The sequence below is a fragment of the Myotis lucifugus genome, unplaced genomic scaffold (genome assembly GCF_000147115.1).
Source record: "Myotis lucifugus unplaced genomic scaffold, Myoluc2.0 scaffold_88, whole genome shotgun sequence".
In the NCBI taxonomy this organism is placed as follows: Eukaryota; Metazoa; Chordata; class Mammalia; order Chiroptera; family Vespertilionidae; genus Myotis; species Myotis lucifugus.
The window spans coordinates 4,490,969-4,510,580 of NW_005871136.1; the positions used below are offsets into that span (position 1 = coordinate 4,490,969).

At 40.7% G+C, this 19,612-nt stretch overlaps 1 protein-coding gene across 14 annotated transcripts in view; it reads right to left on the minus strand.

Annotated features, from left to right (window-relative positions):
- Window positions 1-19,612, minus strand: part of WDR59 (WD repeat domain 59) — a 67,278-nt gene that overhangs the window by 21,505 nt on the left and 26,161 nt on the right. For 9 of the 14 annotated variants that reach the window (XR_002829886.1, XR_002829888.1, XR_002829887.1 and 6 more), the window contains exons 9-17: window positions 18,864-18,941; window positions 15,451-15,607; window positions 11,945-12,024; window positions 10,309-10,441; window positions 10,065-10,189; window positions 7,920-8,084; window positions 5,060-5,155; window positions 4,757-4,913; window positions 4,226-4,295 (exon numbers count right to left, since the gene is read on the minus strand). Coding sequence is in view for 11 of the 14 variants with exons in the window: in XM_006091230.3 (XP_006091292.1) it covers window positions 4,226-4,295; window positions 4,757-4,913; window positions 5,060-5,155; window positions 7,920-8,084; window positions 10,065-10,189; window positions 10,309-10,441; window positions 11,945-12,024; window positions 15,451-15,607; window positions 18,864-18,941 (1,061 nt within the window). In the remaining 3 variants the exon portion in view is untranslated. The remainder of the gene's footprint in view (window positions 1-4,225; window positions 4,296-4,756; window positions 4,914-5,059; window positions 5,156-7,919; window positions 8,085-10,064; window positions 10,190-10,308; window positions 10,442-11,944; window positions 12,025-15,450; window positions 15,608-18,863; window positions 18,942-19,612) is intronic. The other 5 variants (XM_023756090.1, XM_023756089.1, XM_023756088.1 and 2 more) reach the window with 3 other exon arrangements.

Genomic DNA, 19,612 nt, shown 5'->3' on the forward strand with positions numbered 1-19,612 from the left:
GTCAATCTATAAAAATCTACTATGCCTGGCTGGTGTTGTTCAGTGGTTAGAATGTTTGCCCGCACACCGAAGGGTCTTGGGTTTGATTCCCGGTCAAGGACATGTACCTGGGTTGCAAGTTCAAGCCCCAGCCCATTGGGACACATGCAGGAAGCAACCAATCGATGTATATCTCCCACATCCATCTTTCTCTCTCTCTCTCTGTCTCGCCCTCCTTTCCTGAAAAATATCCTTGGGTGAGGATTAACAAAACAAAACAAAAAAGAAATCTACTCTTTTTCTATATATTAGACACAAATATTTGGAAAATAAACTTTTTTAAAATTTCATTTACAATAGCATCAAAACCCATCAAATACCCAGGAACAAATTTAGTGGGAAAAATGTGCATTGAAAACACAAAGTATTATAGAGACAGACTCATAGAGAGCAGGCTGACAGCTCTCAGGGGAGCTGGGGGGGTTGGAGGGTTTGAGCAAAAGGGAAAAAAGAGAAACTCCTGGACATGGAAAACAGTGTGATGATTTCGGGGGGTAGGAGGATTGGGGGAGGTGGAGAAGGATACAGGCGGGGATAAATAGTTTAAAAAAAAAAAAAAGGAGCCGAAACCGGTTTGGCTCAGTGGATAGAGCGTCGGCCTGCGGACTGAAAGGTCCCAGGTTGGATTCCGGTCAAGGGCATGTACCTGGGTTGCGGGCACATCCCCAGTGGGAGATGTGCAGGAGGCAGCTGATCGATGTTTCTCTCTCATCAATGTTTCTAACTCTCTATCTCTCTCCCTTCCTCTCTGTAAAAAATCAATAAAATATATTTTTAAAAAAAGGAAATACAAAATATTGCTAAGAGAAATTAAAGACCCAAAACAACAGAGAATTATACCACATTAGTGGATTGGAAGATTACATATTACTAAGATAACAATTTCCTCCAAATTAATCGACAGAGTCAACACAATTCCAATCAAGAATTGAGCTTTATCATAGAAACCAATAAGCTGACTGCATCTTTTATAGAAATGTAAAAGACCTAGAATAGCCAAAACAATCCTGAATAAAAATAATACACTTGGAAGATTTACACTACCAGACTGGAAAACTTACTATGGAAAGCTACATCAAGAGTGTAGTGTTGGTATAAGGAGAGACCAATGGATTAAGAGAAAAAGGAATCCAGAAATAAATCCACAAACACATGACCAATTAATTTTCAACAAAGGTATCAATTCAGAATGAGAAAAGAAAAATCTTTTCCATAAATGGTGCTGGGACAATGATATATTACTACTAGAAAAAAACAAAAAAACTTTGACTCCTATCTCATATCATACACAAAATTAATTTGAAATCGATTACAGACTTTTAATAAGGAATTTTAAACTTTTGAAAGAAAAACACAGAATAGTTTCATGACCTTGGGATAGGCATAGATTTTTTCAGGCAGGACACAAAAGAACTAACTATAAAAATTTAAAAGTGATGGTGCAGACTTCATCAAAATTAAAAAATGCTGTTTATCAATAATCACTAAGGAGGGAGAAAACAAGCCACAGATTAAAAGAAAATCAATATATCTAGCAAAGGATTTGCAACCAAAATGAAAACTACCACAGATAAATAATAGAAACAGTCCAAAAACTGGGCAAAATAAAAGCACATCATAAAAGATACCCAAATGGTCAATTAGCACACAAAAGTGGCTCAACATCATCAGTCATCGCTAGAGTTGTGCAAATTAAAACTACTATACTACACACCTACCACAACGGCTGAAGTAAAAACAACTGAAAAGACCAAGTTTGGGAGAGGATGTGGAGCAACCAGAACTCTGAAACATTGCTGGCAAAGAGTATAAAACGGTACAACCCCTGGGAATAGACTTTTTGGCAATTCTAATAAAATTAAACATACACCTATCCTATGATCCAGGGATTTGACTCCTTGGGTAGAGAAATTAATACGCACATCCATAAAAAGACTTGTATTTGTAGGTCTACACAAAATAGCCCCAAACTGGAAATAATCCAAATGTTCATCAACAGGAGTAGGAATAAACAAACTTTTATTTTCATACAATGAACCTATGGATACATGCAACAATGAGGATCAATTTCAAAAGCATTAAGTTCAGCGAAATAAGCCAGACATAAAATAGTACATGCTGCATGAGTCCATTTAGGTGAAATTCAAGCACAGGCAAAACTCAACTACAATGATGGCAGTCAGAGGAGTGGTTTCCGCTGGGCACAGGGACCAGGGAACTTTTCGGGTGAGGGCAATGCGCTGGTTCTTGATTTGGGTGCTGGTCAATAAAATACTGTTAGTATGAAAAACATTCTAATTAGGAACATTTTCCCCTCTGATCCAAAGTTCAGGTCCAGATATTCTTGCTTTTCTTAGAGAGGAGGTGATTGTTTTCTAGTCGAACCTTTCAAATAAGGAACCCAGTATAATATAAGGGTCTCTAGCTCTTAACTCCTAGTTTTTGTGGGATCAATGTCTCATCTGCCTGGGTTACTGAGGAGACTGGCAAACTCCCTGGACAGCAGCGGCACCTGCCCACGCACCTGGTTCAATCTCCTTCCTTTCTTGTTAGCTCAGTTATTCATTCATAAATATGCTAATATGTTACACCAATGTATCCAGGTGTTTGTAGCAGGATTTAGAAGTTATGGTCACCACAGAAGTCTACAGTATATAACATATTTAAGTTTTAAAAACCAGTAGTATGGGAGATGTTGTGTGAGTGGGCAGGGGGGAGTATACCGAAACTCGATACCTTCCATTCAATTTTGGTATGAATCTAAAATTTCTCTAAATGATAAAGTTTATTAATTAAGAAAAAAACTTTACAATATGATCCAGCAATTCCATTCCTAGGTAATACCCAAGAAAAATGAAAACATATGTCCATAAAAAAGCTTGTATACCAATGTTCACAGCAGCATTATTCATAATAGCCAAAAAGTAGAAATAACCCAAATGCCCACTGACTGAATGAATAAGTAAAATGTGGAGATATATATATATATATATATATATCCATAAAACATTACGCCAAATGAAAGAAGCCAGTCACAAAGGACCACATACTACATGATTTCATTTATATGAAATGTCCAGAATAGGTACATTGATAGACAGAAAGTAGATTAGAGTTTGCCCAGGGCTGGAAGAATAGAGGAGCTAAGGGGATATGAAGTTTCTTTCTGAGATAATGAAAATGGTCTAGAATGTGACTGTAGTGATGACTGCACATACCTGTGAATATACTAAAAACCACTCAATTATACACTTTAAATGGGTCAACTGCATACTATGTGAATTATATCTTTTCCTTTTAAAGCAGTAATAATAAGAAACGCAGTTAGAGCACTCCCTATGTGCCAGGCAGTGTTCTAAATGCTTTATAAGGACTAACTCCTTTAACCTCCACAGTAAGTAAAGGAGGTAGGTGCCATTATCACCCCCAAGTTATTGTTGAGGAAAATCAAGCACAGTCCAAGGTCATATGACTACAGGGCCAAGATTTGGATCCAGCAGTTTGGCTCTGAAGTCCATGTTCCCACTTGCTACACTAGACTGCCTCTCAAGAACAAAAAAGGAAGAAAAATAATGAAGACTAAACAGAAAACACATTAAATTGTTAACAGTGGCTTTCCCCAGGACATGGGAAAAAAAGAAGAGCTTTCATATTTTAATTTAAAACTTCCTTATTGCCCTGGTCAGTGTGGCTCCATGGTGAGAGCATCTGCCCTGGGACTGAGAGGTCTTGGGTTCGATTCCCAGTCAAGGGCACGTACCTCGTTTGCAGGTTCCATGGCCCTAGTAGGGGCGCATATGGGGGCAACCAATTGAAGTGTCTCTCTCACATCAATGTTTCTCTCTCTCTCTCTCTCTCCCCTCCTCCTCCCTCCTTTCTACTCTCTCTAGAAATCAATGGAAAAAATATCCTCCAGTGAGGATTAAAAATAATAATAATAATAAAAGAAACTTGCCTTGTTTAGACAACAGCTTTCATTAAACTACTCCTTGTAGTGGTTTGGTTGTAACTTCATAGTAGAAATCTCAGCTTAGTTGCAATTTAATGAATCTGATCTTTCTCAAATAAACTTATAATAGATATTTACTGAAGATAAAATAAATTGTCTAAAGACAAACTCAAAGGTCATTCCCAGATGTCTGCCCACTTCATGAATGTAGCTTATAGCTGTATCTCCCAGACTCACCTCGGAGTAGGTTCTGTCGGGGACACTGCTCGATGCATCGTCATGGGCCTTGTGAAATACACCAGATAGCCTGACAAAGGAAACATCACATGTGCACATCAAGGTCAATGAGCCGGACATGGGAAATCCTAAGGCCGCACTGGTCAATCTTTTGTCTATTTCAATATACCTGAAGGTCAGGACACATTGCCATGAGGTGCAAAGGCTCATGACCGCAGCCATACTTAACAAGGACAAAGGTCAGGACCCAGGAGATGGGATGCGTGTAGTTTGGAAAAAGTCATCACAGGTATTTTATATTGCCTGGTCAGGGGACCTGTTCCCTGTTAAGAATCAGGACTCTGAGTGAGACCCAAATTCACACCCTCAAGACTGAAATTCTGGTGAACATTCGTAGGATTTGTCCACAGACCAATATGGCATCAGACCATAATACACTATGATAGAAGTTTTTTTGAGTTCTCAGAAAATAAAAACAAAGAAAAATTGCTCTCCCCAAATCTAGAATCAGAGAACCAAAAAAAGACCAACCTGCTCCACAGAACCTGGCCCCTGAGGTCCTAGGAAAGGGAATATTGGCGTCCTGGTACGACCCATAGGCGGTGGTCACCCGGGCAAACGTGGGCAAGGGTGGGGTGACGGAGTTTGGGAGTGCAAAGGGGTTGCTGGAGGCACTGTCTTCTTGATTCTGAAATTTAAAAGTCAACAGACTAAACACCACAACCTGTCTCAAAGCTGAATTACAAAATAAAGATACATTATTACAAAATCAGGTGCCCAGGGAGGAAGAAATTATACAAAACACCAAAGCACAGGTTGGTACAAGAATCTCACCACGAAAGACTCCAGACAGGAGACGAGCTGGCGCAGGCAGGGCTCCAAACAACTCTGGTTGCGTTTCACTTTTTGCAGGGAAGTGTCTTTCAGGATCTGGAAAAGGCACAAAACACAGTCAATAATAGCAACGTTCTTCAAAGCAGTCGGAGGCAGTGAAGAGCAGGGAGACCGGAGCACGGCTGTGCCCGAGGCTTCCCACACAAATTACGACTTTCCACCTTCTCTAGAGGCTCGGAGAGAAGACTCATTTCTGAACCCGCTCTCAGAAGCCCTTTCCTGAGGCAGGCACACACGCTGGTTTTAGAGGGCGCGTTTCTAGTAATGGAATGAATGTTCTTTAGTGAACATTCGACTCCTTTCCTCATCCCCTGCCTTACCCTCCTCCATGAGAAACCTCAGTACCTTACAAGGAACACCCGCTGGGCTGAACTGAAAATGGCTCTGAGTGATATATATAATAAGCCAGGGGAACAGATTTCACTTTAGGGAAAGTTATAATGTATCTTTTTTTGGTTCTTTAAAAATATAAATCCCATCATTTTAAGGCACATGCTGTGCATGTAAGCTGACATACACATACTGAAGACAGGCATGTAAACTGGACTAGCGCTGTCCAATACGGAAGTCGTTACCCACATGGGGGTACGAGCAGGTGGAATGTGGCTGTCTGAACGGAGATGTGCCATAAGTATACAATTCATACCGAATGTTGAAGACTTAATACCAAAAAAAAAAAATGTAAACTACCTCAATAATTTTCATTTTCATACTGACTACATGTTGCTCTGATAATTCTTTAGATATACTGGATTAAATAAAAATATTACTGAATTAATTAACCTTTTAATTTTAGTTTTTTTGTTTTTTTTTTTTTAAATATATTTTTATTGATTTTTTACAGAGAGGAAGAGAGAGAGACAGAGAGTTAGAAACATCGATGAGAGAGAAACATCGATCAGCTGCCTCTTGCACATCTCCTACTGGGGATGTGCCCGCAACCAAGGCACATGCCCTTGACCGGAATCGAACCTGCTTTAGATATACTGGATTAAATAAAAATATTACTGAATTAATTAACCTTTTAATTTTAGTTTAAAATTACACATGGCATGCATTATATTTCTATTGGACAGCACTGAATTCAACCTTTAAGAACATTTCCTAATTCTAGCATTTTTATACCAGAAGAAAGTCTTTTTTACATGTCCAAATGAGACAATGAAATATTCAAATTCCAAGTACAAAACGTCAAATACCACAAAGTCTGAGTAATTAGCATTTCAAAGGTCCTTATGACACTTGAAAATTTTCTTAATTATATAACTAGGTCTGATGCCAGGTGGGTACTAGAAATATCGGGGAGAATAACTTTGCAAATGCATGCTTGTGTAACCACTATGCTGTATACCTAAGATTAAAAATAATATTGAATATAAACTCTAACTGCAAAATATAATAAAATAAAAATGTTTTACTCTACATCATACTCCAAGAAGACAGATTAAGTGCATATGAAATAAACTAGGCAAAAGGTGAACAGCATTCAGGTCAACGTGGTTTTGTAGGACATCTCAGTTACTTCATTATGCGATGCTGCTCACACTGCAAAAGGTATATCATCCCCAGCTCGTGGGGCTTCCTCCTGGGAATTCTGCCTGATTTGCTCTGCGTGAACTAACAAACCGAGTTTCTGCACATGCAGGGTGAAGACCAGCTGCCAGGCTGTCCCTCCTCCACTCAGGCACTGCCATCCTTCACACACTCACCTGTGCAGCCAGCTGCCTCATTTGAGGATGGCACTATCTCTTTTTATGGAATGGATTTTTTAAAATTTTTTATTGTTTAAAATATTACAAATAGTAATACATGAGTCTCCTTTTTCCCCCATTGACCTCCCCCCGGCCTCCTCTACCCCCCAGCACATGCCCTCACTCCCTACCCCAACCCCTCCTCCCCACAGTGTCTGTGTCCATTGGCTATCCTTATATGCATGCATATAAGTCCTTTGGTTGATCTCTTACCCCCACCCAACCCTCCCCTCCCTTCCCACTGTAGTTTGACAGTCTGTTCAAAGCTTCTTTGTCTCTGTATCTATTTCTGTTCATCAGTTTATGATGGTCATTATATTCCATACATGAGTGAGATCATGTGATATTTATCTTTCTCTGACTGGCTTATTTCGCTTAGCATAATGCTCTCCAGTTCCATCCATGCTGTTGCAAACGTTAAGAATTCCTTCTTTTTTACTAAACTAAAAATGGGACTGCCATCAGTAATACCACTTCTAGGTATATATCCCAAGAAAACAGAAACACCAATCAGAAAGGATATATGCACCCCTATGTTCATAGCAGCACAATTTACAATAGCTATCACTTGGAATGGATTTTTTTAATGACCTTACACATTTTTTTCTGATTACAAAATATATTTTATCTTAGGAATACACCTTGCCTATTGTTTCCAGATAAATGAAACTGTATTGCAAGGTTTTTAACCTGGGAGTAATACATAGTTTTAATGAGATCTCTGAGCAGATTAAAGGCAATCATAGAGCTGCATATTATTTCATAGACAATATCTCTGAAATTATATGCAATATTTGTGCAGATTTTTCTGGAAAGGGTCCATAGTTTTCATTAGACTTTCAAAGGGTGTCCATGACCCAAAAAGGTCAAGAACCACTGCTCTAATGTTTTCTACACAAAATGAATAGCAAGTATTAACATTGCAGGGTGTCAGGACAGATGACTTCCAAATTTTATCAGTTGGTATTTTCATTCAACTTCACTACTCATGCTCAGGAGCAGAGCTCTCATACAAACATCAAGGAGAATATGTGAACACAGATCCCAACCTTTAGCAGCTTCGCTTTCATCGTGGATGTGATGGTTGTGGGGTTGATAAACTGGAAGGAAGGGGCGGCATTGTTTGGATACTGTGCCGGGAACTTCACCAGCATCTTGACACGATGGTTGCTACAGTGCACAGACACTGTGCAGCTCCTATCCGCTGCGTCCATCTGCAAGAGACAAATCAACAACTGCTTTGGAGACTAACCAGGAAAAGTCTTAAATGCAAATGGATTTAAATCAGCTAACTGGCCATAGCTGGATTGGCTCAGTGGATAGAGTGTTGGCCTCTGGACTAAAGGGTTCCGGGTTCGATTCCCGTCAAGGGCACATGCCCAGGTTGCGGGCTCGATCCCCAGTAGGGGGTGTGCAGGAGGCAGCCGATCAATGATTCTCTCTCATCACTGATGTTTCTATCCCTCTTTCCCTCTCCCTTCCTCTCTGAAATCAATAAAAATATATTTTAAACCAGCTAACTGAATGCTCCTAGTTCCTGAAATCTCCAAAGATAAAGGTAGAATTCCAAAAACAAATTAATTTGGGAGATTTGGACAACTCATTAATTTTAGCACCACTTTAATAAGTACAAAGTATTCTGATTTTAAAAAGCTTCATCCTAAAAGTTGTAGGTAGGCTAAAACATATTTATTTTGAGAAAGGAAAATAAAGCAGGAAAAAGTTAAATACTTGACTCAATTTAAAAAGTACTCCTTGGAAAATCCATAAAAATGGACTGATTAGTAGTTGCCGTGGGCTAGGGAGAGAGAAAAATGGAGAGTTACTGGGGATATAGGACTTCTTTGGGGATGATGAAAATGCTCTGGAATTAGACAGTGGTTATAATTGCCCAACTTTGTGACTATATTAAGAAGCACTAAATTATACACTTTAAAAGGGTAAATATGGTATGTGAATTATATCCCAATAATTTTTAAAAAGCACTCCTGGGAAAAGAATAAGATTTCCTTCTTAAACTCGATCACCAGGTACCCACACTGTTTCCAGCGGGGACAGAGGTGTATGAACTGACAGCCAGTTAACCTCAGAACCCTCTCTCTCTTCCGTTTGCCTGTGCTGCCAACTAGAGAAGACACGTGGAGCACAGAGAAGAGAGCCACACACGTGGGAAATCTGGAGACAGATCTTTTTAAAAATATTTTTTTATATATTTTTATTGATTTCAGAGAGGAAGGGAGAGGGAGAGAGAGACAGAAACATCAATGATGAGAGAGAATCATTGATGGGCTGCTTCCTGCACACCCCCTACTGGGGACCGAGCCTGCAACCGGGCATGCGCCCTTGACCGAATCGAACCCAGGACCCTTCAGTCCACAGGCCGACATTCTATCCACTGAGCCAAACCAGCTAGGGCTGGAGACAGATATTAAATCTCTTCCACCAAACAGCAGCTGACCTTGGACAAGTCATCTCTTAGTGTCTCCTTTTCCTCATCAGAAAAGTGGGGATAAAAGCACTTGCTGCAGAGTTGTTTTAAACACCGAATGGGATAATTATGTAAGTGTACATATCCATGCCTACTATTAACTGAATCTGGGCAAAAGAAAAACTAATCAAGTTTTGAAACTCCTTTATAGAGAGAGACTCAATTCCCTGAAGCAAAGAACAGCTGCCAAAAAAAAAAAAAAAAAGAGTAAACCTCTCCATGTGTGAAGTGAACAAAGAGGTTTGGTCACCTTCTTACTATGACTCTGAATCACCAAGGACATGGCCGGCTTTAAGGGAAGATTGGACAGCAAAGCACAAAAAGCCCTGGAGAGTCAGAGGCTTGGCTTCTAAACTCAGTTCTGTCATTAACTTCACCAGTAACTTGAGTCAAGTCACTAAGCCTTCCCAGATCTAAGTATCTTCACATACAGTAAAGGAGGTGTTGGAGCATCTAAGATTTTAAGACACAGGAGCATCAGTTTATCCCTTAGGTCATCTTATGAGACAGTAATATGGTTAGAAAAATAATCTGCATTTGCAAAATATCAATTTCTTTAGAAAACCCAGGAAATAAAAAAAGTAAGCAGAGAGACTTATCTGTTAAAGCAGCAAAGCTACTTGCTAGCTGAAAGCTTAGCTGAAATAGACCCCTCTCCCACCAATTGCCATCGCGAGCATGAGACAATTCATTAGACTGGGAGCACCTCCACGTTGACATTCCGGATCTGCACATTGATCAGCGAGAACTCCTGCTGCAGAGTCTGAGGCAGTCCCGGTTGATCTGATTTCTTCTCTTCCAGGAGACTGCTCGGGGGATCTTCCTTTAAGACTATAAGGGAGAGAGGTTCAATCGTGGGCAAACATCTCTGGCACTGAGTCAGAGAACAGTTCGACAACTCTGAAATGCGCAGAGGGCACCTCACGTAAAACATCAGTTTGACCAATTACCTTCTTCCTCTCCATGGCTTAAGCTGTGCTGGTGATCTGTGTCCTGCGTGTGAAGGGTCTTCTCTGGTTCCGGCAGAAGAGAAATGCTCTCGATGAACTCATCAACACCATCTAATATGTCATTTGCACAAAGCTGCAACAAAGGGTAGAAGATCCGGGTCCAGAGAAGTCAGTGGAAATGGTCAGCATGTTAGGTTAGAGTTCTCACCTAAAAATGGGAATCACAGCCCTGGCTGGTGTGGCTCAGTCGGTTGGGTGTCGTCCTGTGCACCAAAAGGTTGCCAATTCGATTCCCGGTCAGGGCATATGCCTGAGTTTCAGACTCCACCTCCCCTGCCCCCCTCCCAGCCATATGGGGCCTGCAGGAGGCATTTGATCGATGTTTCATTCTCACATTGATGTTTCTCTCTCTTTTTTTTTCTCTCTCTCTCTCCCCCCTCCCTTCCTCTCTCTCTAAAAATCAATTTTTTTAAAAAATGGGAATCACAAAGGATAGAGATGTCAGACAAAACTCATAAAATCAAAACAGGTTTTATCCATCGCCAACTCTCCCTGGTTAAATACACAGGAGAATAGACTCTATTATTCTATCGTGGAATTTTTTCATCCTGTTCATAGTTTATGCAAGCCTCAGAAAACATTATTTTTAATTCTAAGCCTTGATTGAGTTATTCAGCTAACCCCCAAAATATAATAACCTTCACAGCATTAGAGCAAATGATACTTTTTGGAGAAAAATAGATTTGAAAGACAATAAGGTGATGATAATTAACGAAAATGCTCAAGAATGACTTCCTACTAAGCAAATTATACCCACCATTTTCTATCCACTCTGTACAGAGCGCTGTGGGGGAGGAATACAAGTGAGACATGGTTCCTGACTTCAAGAAATGTAGCCACCGAATGAGAAGACAGAGCACTGAGATGAGGCAGAGCAAAGCAGTTCATACCCGCTTCCAATGTGGTTCATATAAGAAACAGGTATCGTTCATGGGGCAAAAATTGGAAAAGGCTTCATAGAACAGGTATCATTGATGGACATAGAGGGCTCTGAACACGTCAGAGTGCAAGGGTAAATTTCCTAGCCCACTGAGAAGAAAAAGAAATGAAGCCCATGGGCCATTTGCTCAGTATGCTGCCCACACCCTCTTATACCAGGACAGGAGAAGAAAAGACATGCAGAGGTTCTTCAGCCTTTAAGTGCTGAATACTGAAGTTGGCTCTTGAAGACCTCAGAGCTCACTGTGGCATGCACAGCCACTTGGCCTACCAGCAAGCACGTATCAAATATCTATCATGTATCCTCTAATTTCCACAAATACCAAATTTTGTATTTTTTTTAAGTTTCTAGTGCAGTGATGGCGAACCTATGACACGCGTGTCAGAGGTGACACACAAACTCATTTTTTTGGTTGATTTTTCTTTGTTAAATGGTATTTAAATATATAAAATAAATATCAAAGATATAAGTCTTTGTTTTACTATGGTTGCAAATATCAAAAAATTTCTATATGTGACACGGCACCAGAGTTAAGTTAGGGTTTTTCAAAATGCTGACACGCCGAGCTCAAAAGGTTCGCCATCACTGTTCTAGTGTACCTGGTTACATTCCTCCACAACAGCAACGAATACATACCCTCTGCATCTGGGAATCCACCCGCCACATTCTCAAGGTCTGGTCCCGTGACCACGTAACCAGTTGGTAGTCCTTGGACCCTAGAAATCACCAAATAAAAGTCCTGGAAAATTTCCTGAATTAAACATCAATTTTGCTACAGGTTGCAATGGAGTGAGATTCGTTCATTCATTCATCCATCCATCCATTCAATAAATATTTATGAACTGTTATAGCCACTACAGCACGAATACAATAACCTCTGACATTATAGATCTTACATCCCAGTAGTGGAAATAAACAAACTAATAAATATGTAATAAAATGTCAGTAGTGACAGTGTTATTAAAAAAAAAATAGAGGAGAGAGACTGATAGGGAAGCTATTTTTAGATAGGACTCCCTGAGGAAGTCACATTTGAGCAGAAACTTAAATGAGGTGAAATAATAACTAGCAAATTAGCAGGTGAAGAGTGATACTGGGGTTTAATGCCACATTAAACTTTCACCTCCACAAATGTTCTTCTTTTATATGCTCCAGAGGAACCGGGGATGAATACAATTTTTGTAAAATGAATTGATTTAAATGCATCATGGCATCTTACTATTTAAAATAATTTTTTGGAAAAGCGGTGCATGCATCTCTTTATAAAATGAATAATAAATCTTTAATGTTTTGAGTTGAATGAATTATATTTTAACGTTAGGTCAGGTCAAAGGAAAATTATTCTGAAAGGCTCAGGGTGCTTTATGAAAGGTCAGGACATTTCAGGGAAATTATGTAGTATCTAGAATCTGCTTCATGGCATCTTCAGAGAGCAAAGAACTTAGAAGTAATTTCACCAATTCCCTCATTTTACAGATGCGGAAACTGAGGAAACAAAGAACACAAGCTATCCAAGTTAATTGGGTGAGTGAGGGACAAAAGTTCCTTCTCTGTCACTGCCTTCAAACAACGTTTCTATATATCCCTGTTTAAATCTAACAAGACAGCCCTGGCCAGTGTGATTCAATAGGTTGGGTGTCATCCATTGCACTTAAAGGCTGCCGGTTCAATTCCCCAGTTAGGGCAGCCGATAGATGTTATGCTCTCAAATTGATGTTTCTCTCTCTCTCCCTTGCTCTCTCTAGAAATCAATATACCATTCTTAAAAACAACAACAACAAAAACTAAAACATGGCCATAAAAATAAAAAGTAAAATACAAGAATACATAAAGGATGATTATATTCACAAAAGTTTCAACAACAAGCAGACCTAAACTATTTTGAGAAATGAAAAAAATGGGTGGTAAACTAAAAAGATAAAACCAGAAATCACTATCCTAAGCATTAGGATAGTGTTTACCTCTGGGAGAAGAGAGAGTATTGTGATCAGAAAGCTTTTGGGGTTCTAACAATGTTCTTTTCTTGACCTTGGTTGTAGTTACATAGATTTTCACTTTATTTTTTTAAACTGTATGTGTTTTATGCAATTTTATGGATGGGTGATATATTTCACAATAAAAATGAATAATAAAAAAAACACCCTATAACTTACATTCAAAATTTCACTACTGGCCCTCGCTGGTTTGGCTCAGTGGATAGAGCGTCGGCCTGTGGACCAAAGGGTCCCAGGTTCAATTACGGTCAAGGGCACGTACCTTGGTTGTAGGCTTCTCCCTGGCCCAGGCCCTGGTCAGAGCTCATGCAGGAGGCAACCAATTGATGTGTTTCTCTCACATCGATATTTATCTCTGTCTTTCCCTCTCTCTTCCACTCTCCTTAAAAATCAGTGGAAAAATAACCTCCAGTGAGGATTAACAAAAATAATAAAATAAAAATAAATGTTTAAAAAACTTCTTCACTACTGACTAGACAGTCCCAATTTAACTTTTTGACTCGAGGGCCACAATGGGTTCTTAAACTGGACCGGAGGGCCGGAACAAAAGCATGGATAGAGTGTTTGTGTGAACTAATATAAATTCAAAGTAAACATCATTACATAAAAGGGTACGGACTTTTTTTTAGTTTTATTCATTTCAAACGGGCCAGATCCGGCCCGCGGGCCGCAGTTTGCCCACGGCTGGGCTAGACAGTCCCAATTTATACAATTCACCCTACTATAGACATAGATAACTTTATTTCAATCCAAAATTACAGGCCCAACCTCTCTCGGCCAGACAGTGGGGAAACCACATCATCTGTTCACTATGGCAAAATGCAAGAGAATACGTTGAAAGCCAAAGTCATGCAGCCTCATGTTTCTAGAAGCAAGAGAGATTACAGAAATAAAGACGGGAAAATTAAGAGGATGATTAAGAGAATCCTTTCAAAAACAATCCTGGAAGAGTCACAAATAAGCTGGGGTAAGAAGTTGCCTACTCTAACCCCAGGTCTACCAGAGCCCTTTTCTGGGCTCTGGACAAGTCACACCACTGCACTATCTGGCTTTCCTTCTGTGATATGGAAAAACCAAGAAATATACTTCTGTTCTGTACAATATTTAGAGAGCATGGCAGGAAAATCTCAAGAAAAGAGGCTGCGCCCTGGCCAGTTTGGCTCAGTGGAGAGAGTGTCAGCCTGCGGACTGAAGGGTCCCAGGTTCTATTCCAGTCAAGGGCACATGCCAGGGTTGCGGGCTCAATCCCATGGGGGGTGTACAGGAGGCAGCTGACAGTGATTCTCTCTCATCACTGATGTTTCTATCTCTCTCTCCCTCTCCCTTCCTCTCTAAATTAATAAAAATATATATTAAAAAAAAAAAAGAGAGAGAGGCTGCAAGTAAATTTGCATGGTGAGTTGATGGAGGAACTGCGGCCAAGGGCTGCCCGACTCCCACTGTAATTCTGACCAGGCATTAGTGAGGGCTGACTAATTAAGGTGCAATCACAAACAACCCCAAATCTCAGTAGCTTAAAGGAAGGATTTTATGCTTACTCTCTATCTCTACCTCCTCCTCATTTCTAACGGGAGCGGCTCCATCCGGAGTCTTGCCAGCTGTGTGGCAGAGGCAATGAGAGTGTGTAATTGCACACTGGCTGTTAATACTTCAACCCAAAAGAGACCACACCATGTTTCATGTTTCATGTTCAAAGCATGTCATTTGACCAAACTTATCCTCAAGGGGACGAGCGGTAAAATACCACTATGCGTTTGTGAAGAGACTGGGAATAGTGAGGGGCAGTGATGACCTCGGGTCTCCCTCGTCGGCAGAGTAGCAAGGGGCAACTGCCTCAGGCTTCTGAAGGTAGTGACCCCAGAGTTTTCAGCCCTAGAAATGATCCCACAGCAAGTCTATCCATTTCTTATAGATCTTTCCCACACAGGAGAGAGACTCCACGCAACAGAAGAGAAGAGGAGGAAACTTCGGAGAAGAATCACAGCCCGCACACTCCTTTGCCTACCTACGATTAAAGGTGGTGGACCCTGACCGATTCCTAAGGCCAGCCCTGCATCCTCCTCATTGGATCTCACAGCCAACCCTGACTGAGCTGCTGTGGAACAGGGCTCAGAAGGAAATCAGGCGGCCGTCTTCTCTCCCACTCACCTTCCTTCTGCTTCCTCCACTGGAACTCCAGCACCACGTCATCGTGCCCCACAAAGGTATGGACAGGGGTGTTCAAGTCAAAGACATTCCACAAGAGGAGACTATTCTCCCTCCGCAGCTGGGGGACCATCACAGTCACTAATCCATTGCTGAACGGCTAGGGCAAGAAAGGGAAAAGCAGGTGATGATTCCAGGGAGAATCAGCTCAGTCTTCAGTAACAAAGTAGCAGTTCTTTCCTAAAATAAATTGGATGATGGAAGGTCCCAACCCATCTGGGGAAAATTTTTACAGAAATAAAGACGGGAAAATTAGTCAGCCCTCACTAATGCCTGGTCAGAATTACAGTGGGAGTCAGGCAGCCCTTGGCCTCAGTTCCTCCATCAACTCACCATGCAAATTTACTTGCAGCCTCTCTCTCTCTTTTTTTTTTAAATATATATTTTTATTAATTTACATAAGTTGACCATCACATCTACTTTTCTTTGCTTCTGGAAGGAACCAGAGCAAGTGAAAAAAAATAAATAAATAAAGCTAAGCCTCGCCCTAGCTGGTTTTGCTCAGTGGATAGAGCATCGGCCTGTGGACTGAAGGGTCCCAGGTTCGATTCTGGTCAAGGGCACATACCCAGGTTGCGGGCTCAACCCCCAGTAGGGGGCGTGCAGGAGGCAGCCGATCAATGATTCTTTCTCGTCATTGATGTTTCTATCTCTCTCTCCCTCTCCCTTCCTCTCTGAAATCAATAAAAATATATTTAATAAAATAAAATAAAGCTAAGCCAAATACTTGAAGAACTTTGAAAATATTCTAAAATATGGCTCTGACTGTTGCACATAGGAACACACTGTTTCGTATCCTAGCTACTCTCCCTGAGCTCCTTCACGAGTTACTGAGCGCTTTCCCAGAGTGAGCATACAAGGCACGCTGGGGAAAAGGCCAGAGCAGCAAGCACAATTCCTGTCTCGAGGAAATGCACCAGGGGCATGCCATCCACGTGAACCACAACCTTCCCACTGCCCCAAATACTACAGCTATTCAAAAAAAACCTCCCAGTTAGTTTGAGGTCTGACAGACTTTACTTATCAACACCCAATCTGCTAGGCAGCTAAGGGGCCCATTTGTTTGATGATTAGACACTGGTCTTTAGGGAATAAACCATCATCACCTACAGCACATTTATCTCTACCTCCCCTCCTGGAAGCACTTCTAGACTTCTGTTTGTTTGGGTTTTTTTAAAAACAAACATATTAATCCAGAGAAGTATTTCTATTCATAAGAACAACATCTGCCCTAGCTGGTTTGGCTCAGTGGATAGAGCATCAACCTGCGGACTGAAGGGTCCCAGGTTTGATTGCGGTCAAGGGCACATGCCCGGGTTGCGGGCTTGATCCCCAGTAGGGGGCATGCAGGAGGCAGCCAATCAATGATTCTCTCTCATCATTGATGTTTCTATCTATCTCCTCCTCTCCCTTGTCTCTGAAATCAATAAAGATATATTTAAAAAAGAAAGAAAAGAAAAGAAAAGAAAAGAAAAGAAAAGAAAAGAAAAGAAAAGAAAAGAAAAGAAAAGAGAACAACATCTGCCTTGACTGGTATGGCCTAGTTAGTTGGGTTGTCATCCTGCACACCAGGAGGAGGTTGCCGAGTCGATTCCTGGCCAAGGGCAATCCCTCTCTCCCTCTCCCTTCCTCTCTCTCTAAAAAAATCAATAAACTATTGGGAAAAAAAGAACATCTGTTGTCAACATCTGCTGCTGACAAGTGTTCCCAAATGCAAAAGCCACTTAATACCCAATTATCCTCTATGCTCCACAATGCCCCAGGGTGACAGCCTAATGTATAAAAGTACCTTTATCCATCCCTACCCTCCCTTTTCAAATTGACACTAAGAGAAATATACTACCTCTGATCAGCAGCTATCAATGTGGCAATGAAAAAATTGTTGGAATGTTGATAATAGCCTACCCCCTATATTCATGGTACTTTATGATTTATAAAGCATTTTCATATATGATTTTTCAAAAGGAAGGCATATTGTGCATATACTAAATGCCACTGAATTGCACATTTGAAAATGGTGAATTTTATCACAATAAAAAAGGAAGGCATTGTAAAAATTATTATTCGTATTTTACAAAGGAGATAGCTATTGCTCAAAAATACCAAATGGCTTGCCAAAGGCCACACAAATATTAAATGTCTCATTGCGGCATTATTCACAAGCCAAAATATGGAAACACCTAAGTGTCTATCAATGGTGAATGATAAAAATGTGAGAGACACACACGTGTACACACACACAAACACACAATGGAATATTACTCTGCCATGAGAAAGAAGGAAATGCTGCCATTTACCACAATGTGGATGAACCTTGAGGGCATTATGCTAAGTAAAATAAGTCAGAGAAAGACAAATACTGTATGATATCACTTATATGTAGAATCTAAAAAGACTGAACTCATAGAAACACCAAGTAAAATATCAATTACAGGGCTGAGGCGAGGGGAAGAAGAGGAAAGTTGGTCAGAGGGTACAAACTTCCGTTATAAAATGATTACGTTCTGGGGATCTAATGTACAACAGAGTGATTAAAGTTAGTAACACCGTATTACATACTTGAAAGTTGCTAAGAGAGTAAATCTTGCATGTTCTCATCACAAGAAAGAAATGGTAATTATGTGATGGAGGTGGCAATCCCTCCTATGGTGGTAATCATTTTGCAACATATAAGTGTATCAAATTAACACGTTTTGCAACTTGAACTTGCACAATGTTATATATCAATTATAGCTCAATAAAGATGTGGGGGAGGGGAATTAAGTGGTATTGCTGGGCCCAAAACCCAGGTCTTCTGAATCTAAAGCCAGAGTTCTTTCCATCACAATCCACTGACCACAAGTCTCTCCACCCTCTGCTTCCATCTGACCCTCTTCCCCTGCTTCTAGTGACCACTTTCACACCACCTAGCTTCCCAGTCTAGCTTTGGTTTAGTAATTCTAGTAGATTCTTACCCAACATTCCAAGGTTAAATTTTTAAATTTTTAAAAATTATTTTTAATTGGAGAGAGAGAGGGAGAGAGAAACATCAGTGTTAGAGAGAGACATCAATGTGAGCGAGGAACACTGGTCAACTGCCTCCTGTACGCCCTGACTGGGGATGGAACCCACAACCTGGTATGTGCCCTGACTGGGAATCAAACCTGCCACTTTCTGGTATATGGGATGGCGTACCAACCAACTGAGCCACACTGGCCAGGGCCCAAGGGTACATTTTTCAGTGGATAACATCTTTTATACCAGCATGACCACCTTTGACCCACCCCTAAATCAAGACAGAAAGAGAAAACTGCCTTATACAGAGTCTGGAACACCAAGATGGAAGTTTCCCAACACGAGACAGGTGTCACACTCACAGTGTATCTGGCCTTCCAGACAGGCACCTGGCAAGGGAGAATATTGAGGTATTTCCGAGGCTGGCGGTAATCCCAGAACTGGAAGAAAGAAAGAAAGATAATTTGTGAAATAAATGCCATTAAAAAACTCAACTATTGAAATACGAACAGCCTTTGAACTCATTGTTTTGTCCTCTAAACCAGCGGTCGCCAACCGGTGGTCTGCAGACCACTGGTGGTCCATGAGGTCTGAAAGGCTGGCGACTGCTGTTCTAAAGATACATTTCAATAGTGCATTTCAGTCAGCCCCACGGCCATGCTACTGTTGCAGAGACACAAAGAAAACCTGTTCACACTCACAACCATTACAAGAGAATGTTCGGACTTCACGAGGACCACATTGGGGCAGAGCGCTGTCAGCCTGCCTGTTAAACAACATTCCTAGCTGAAAGGTAAGAGTGACATGTTTTCACCCTTTATCACTTTCACAAGTAGAGTAATTTAACTAACAATAATAGCTGCGATGTTCTGACTACTTATTGCATTTCAGACAAATGTTTAGAGCTTTTAAGTTTTTATCCCATTAAACCTTTACAACAACCATATAATGAGTGTTATCAATCTCTTTTGCAAACGGAGAAGCTAAAATTACTAACCCATGGAACTTGCCCAAGGTCACACAGGAAAAAGGTGGCTATGCAACTATCTGCGTGCGCAACAACCCACTCATTCACCCACACCTACATGGAAGGTGTGGGACTTGAAGTTGC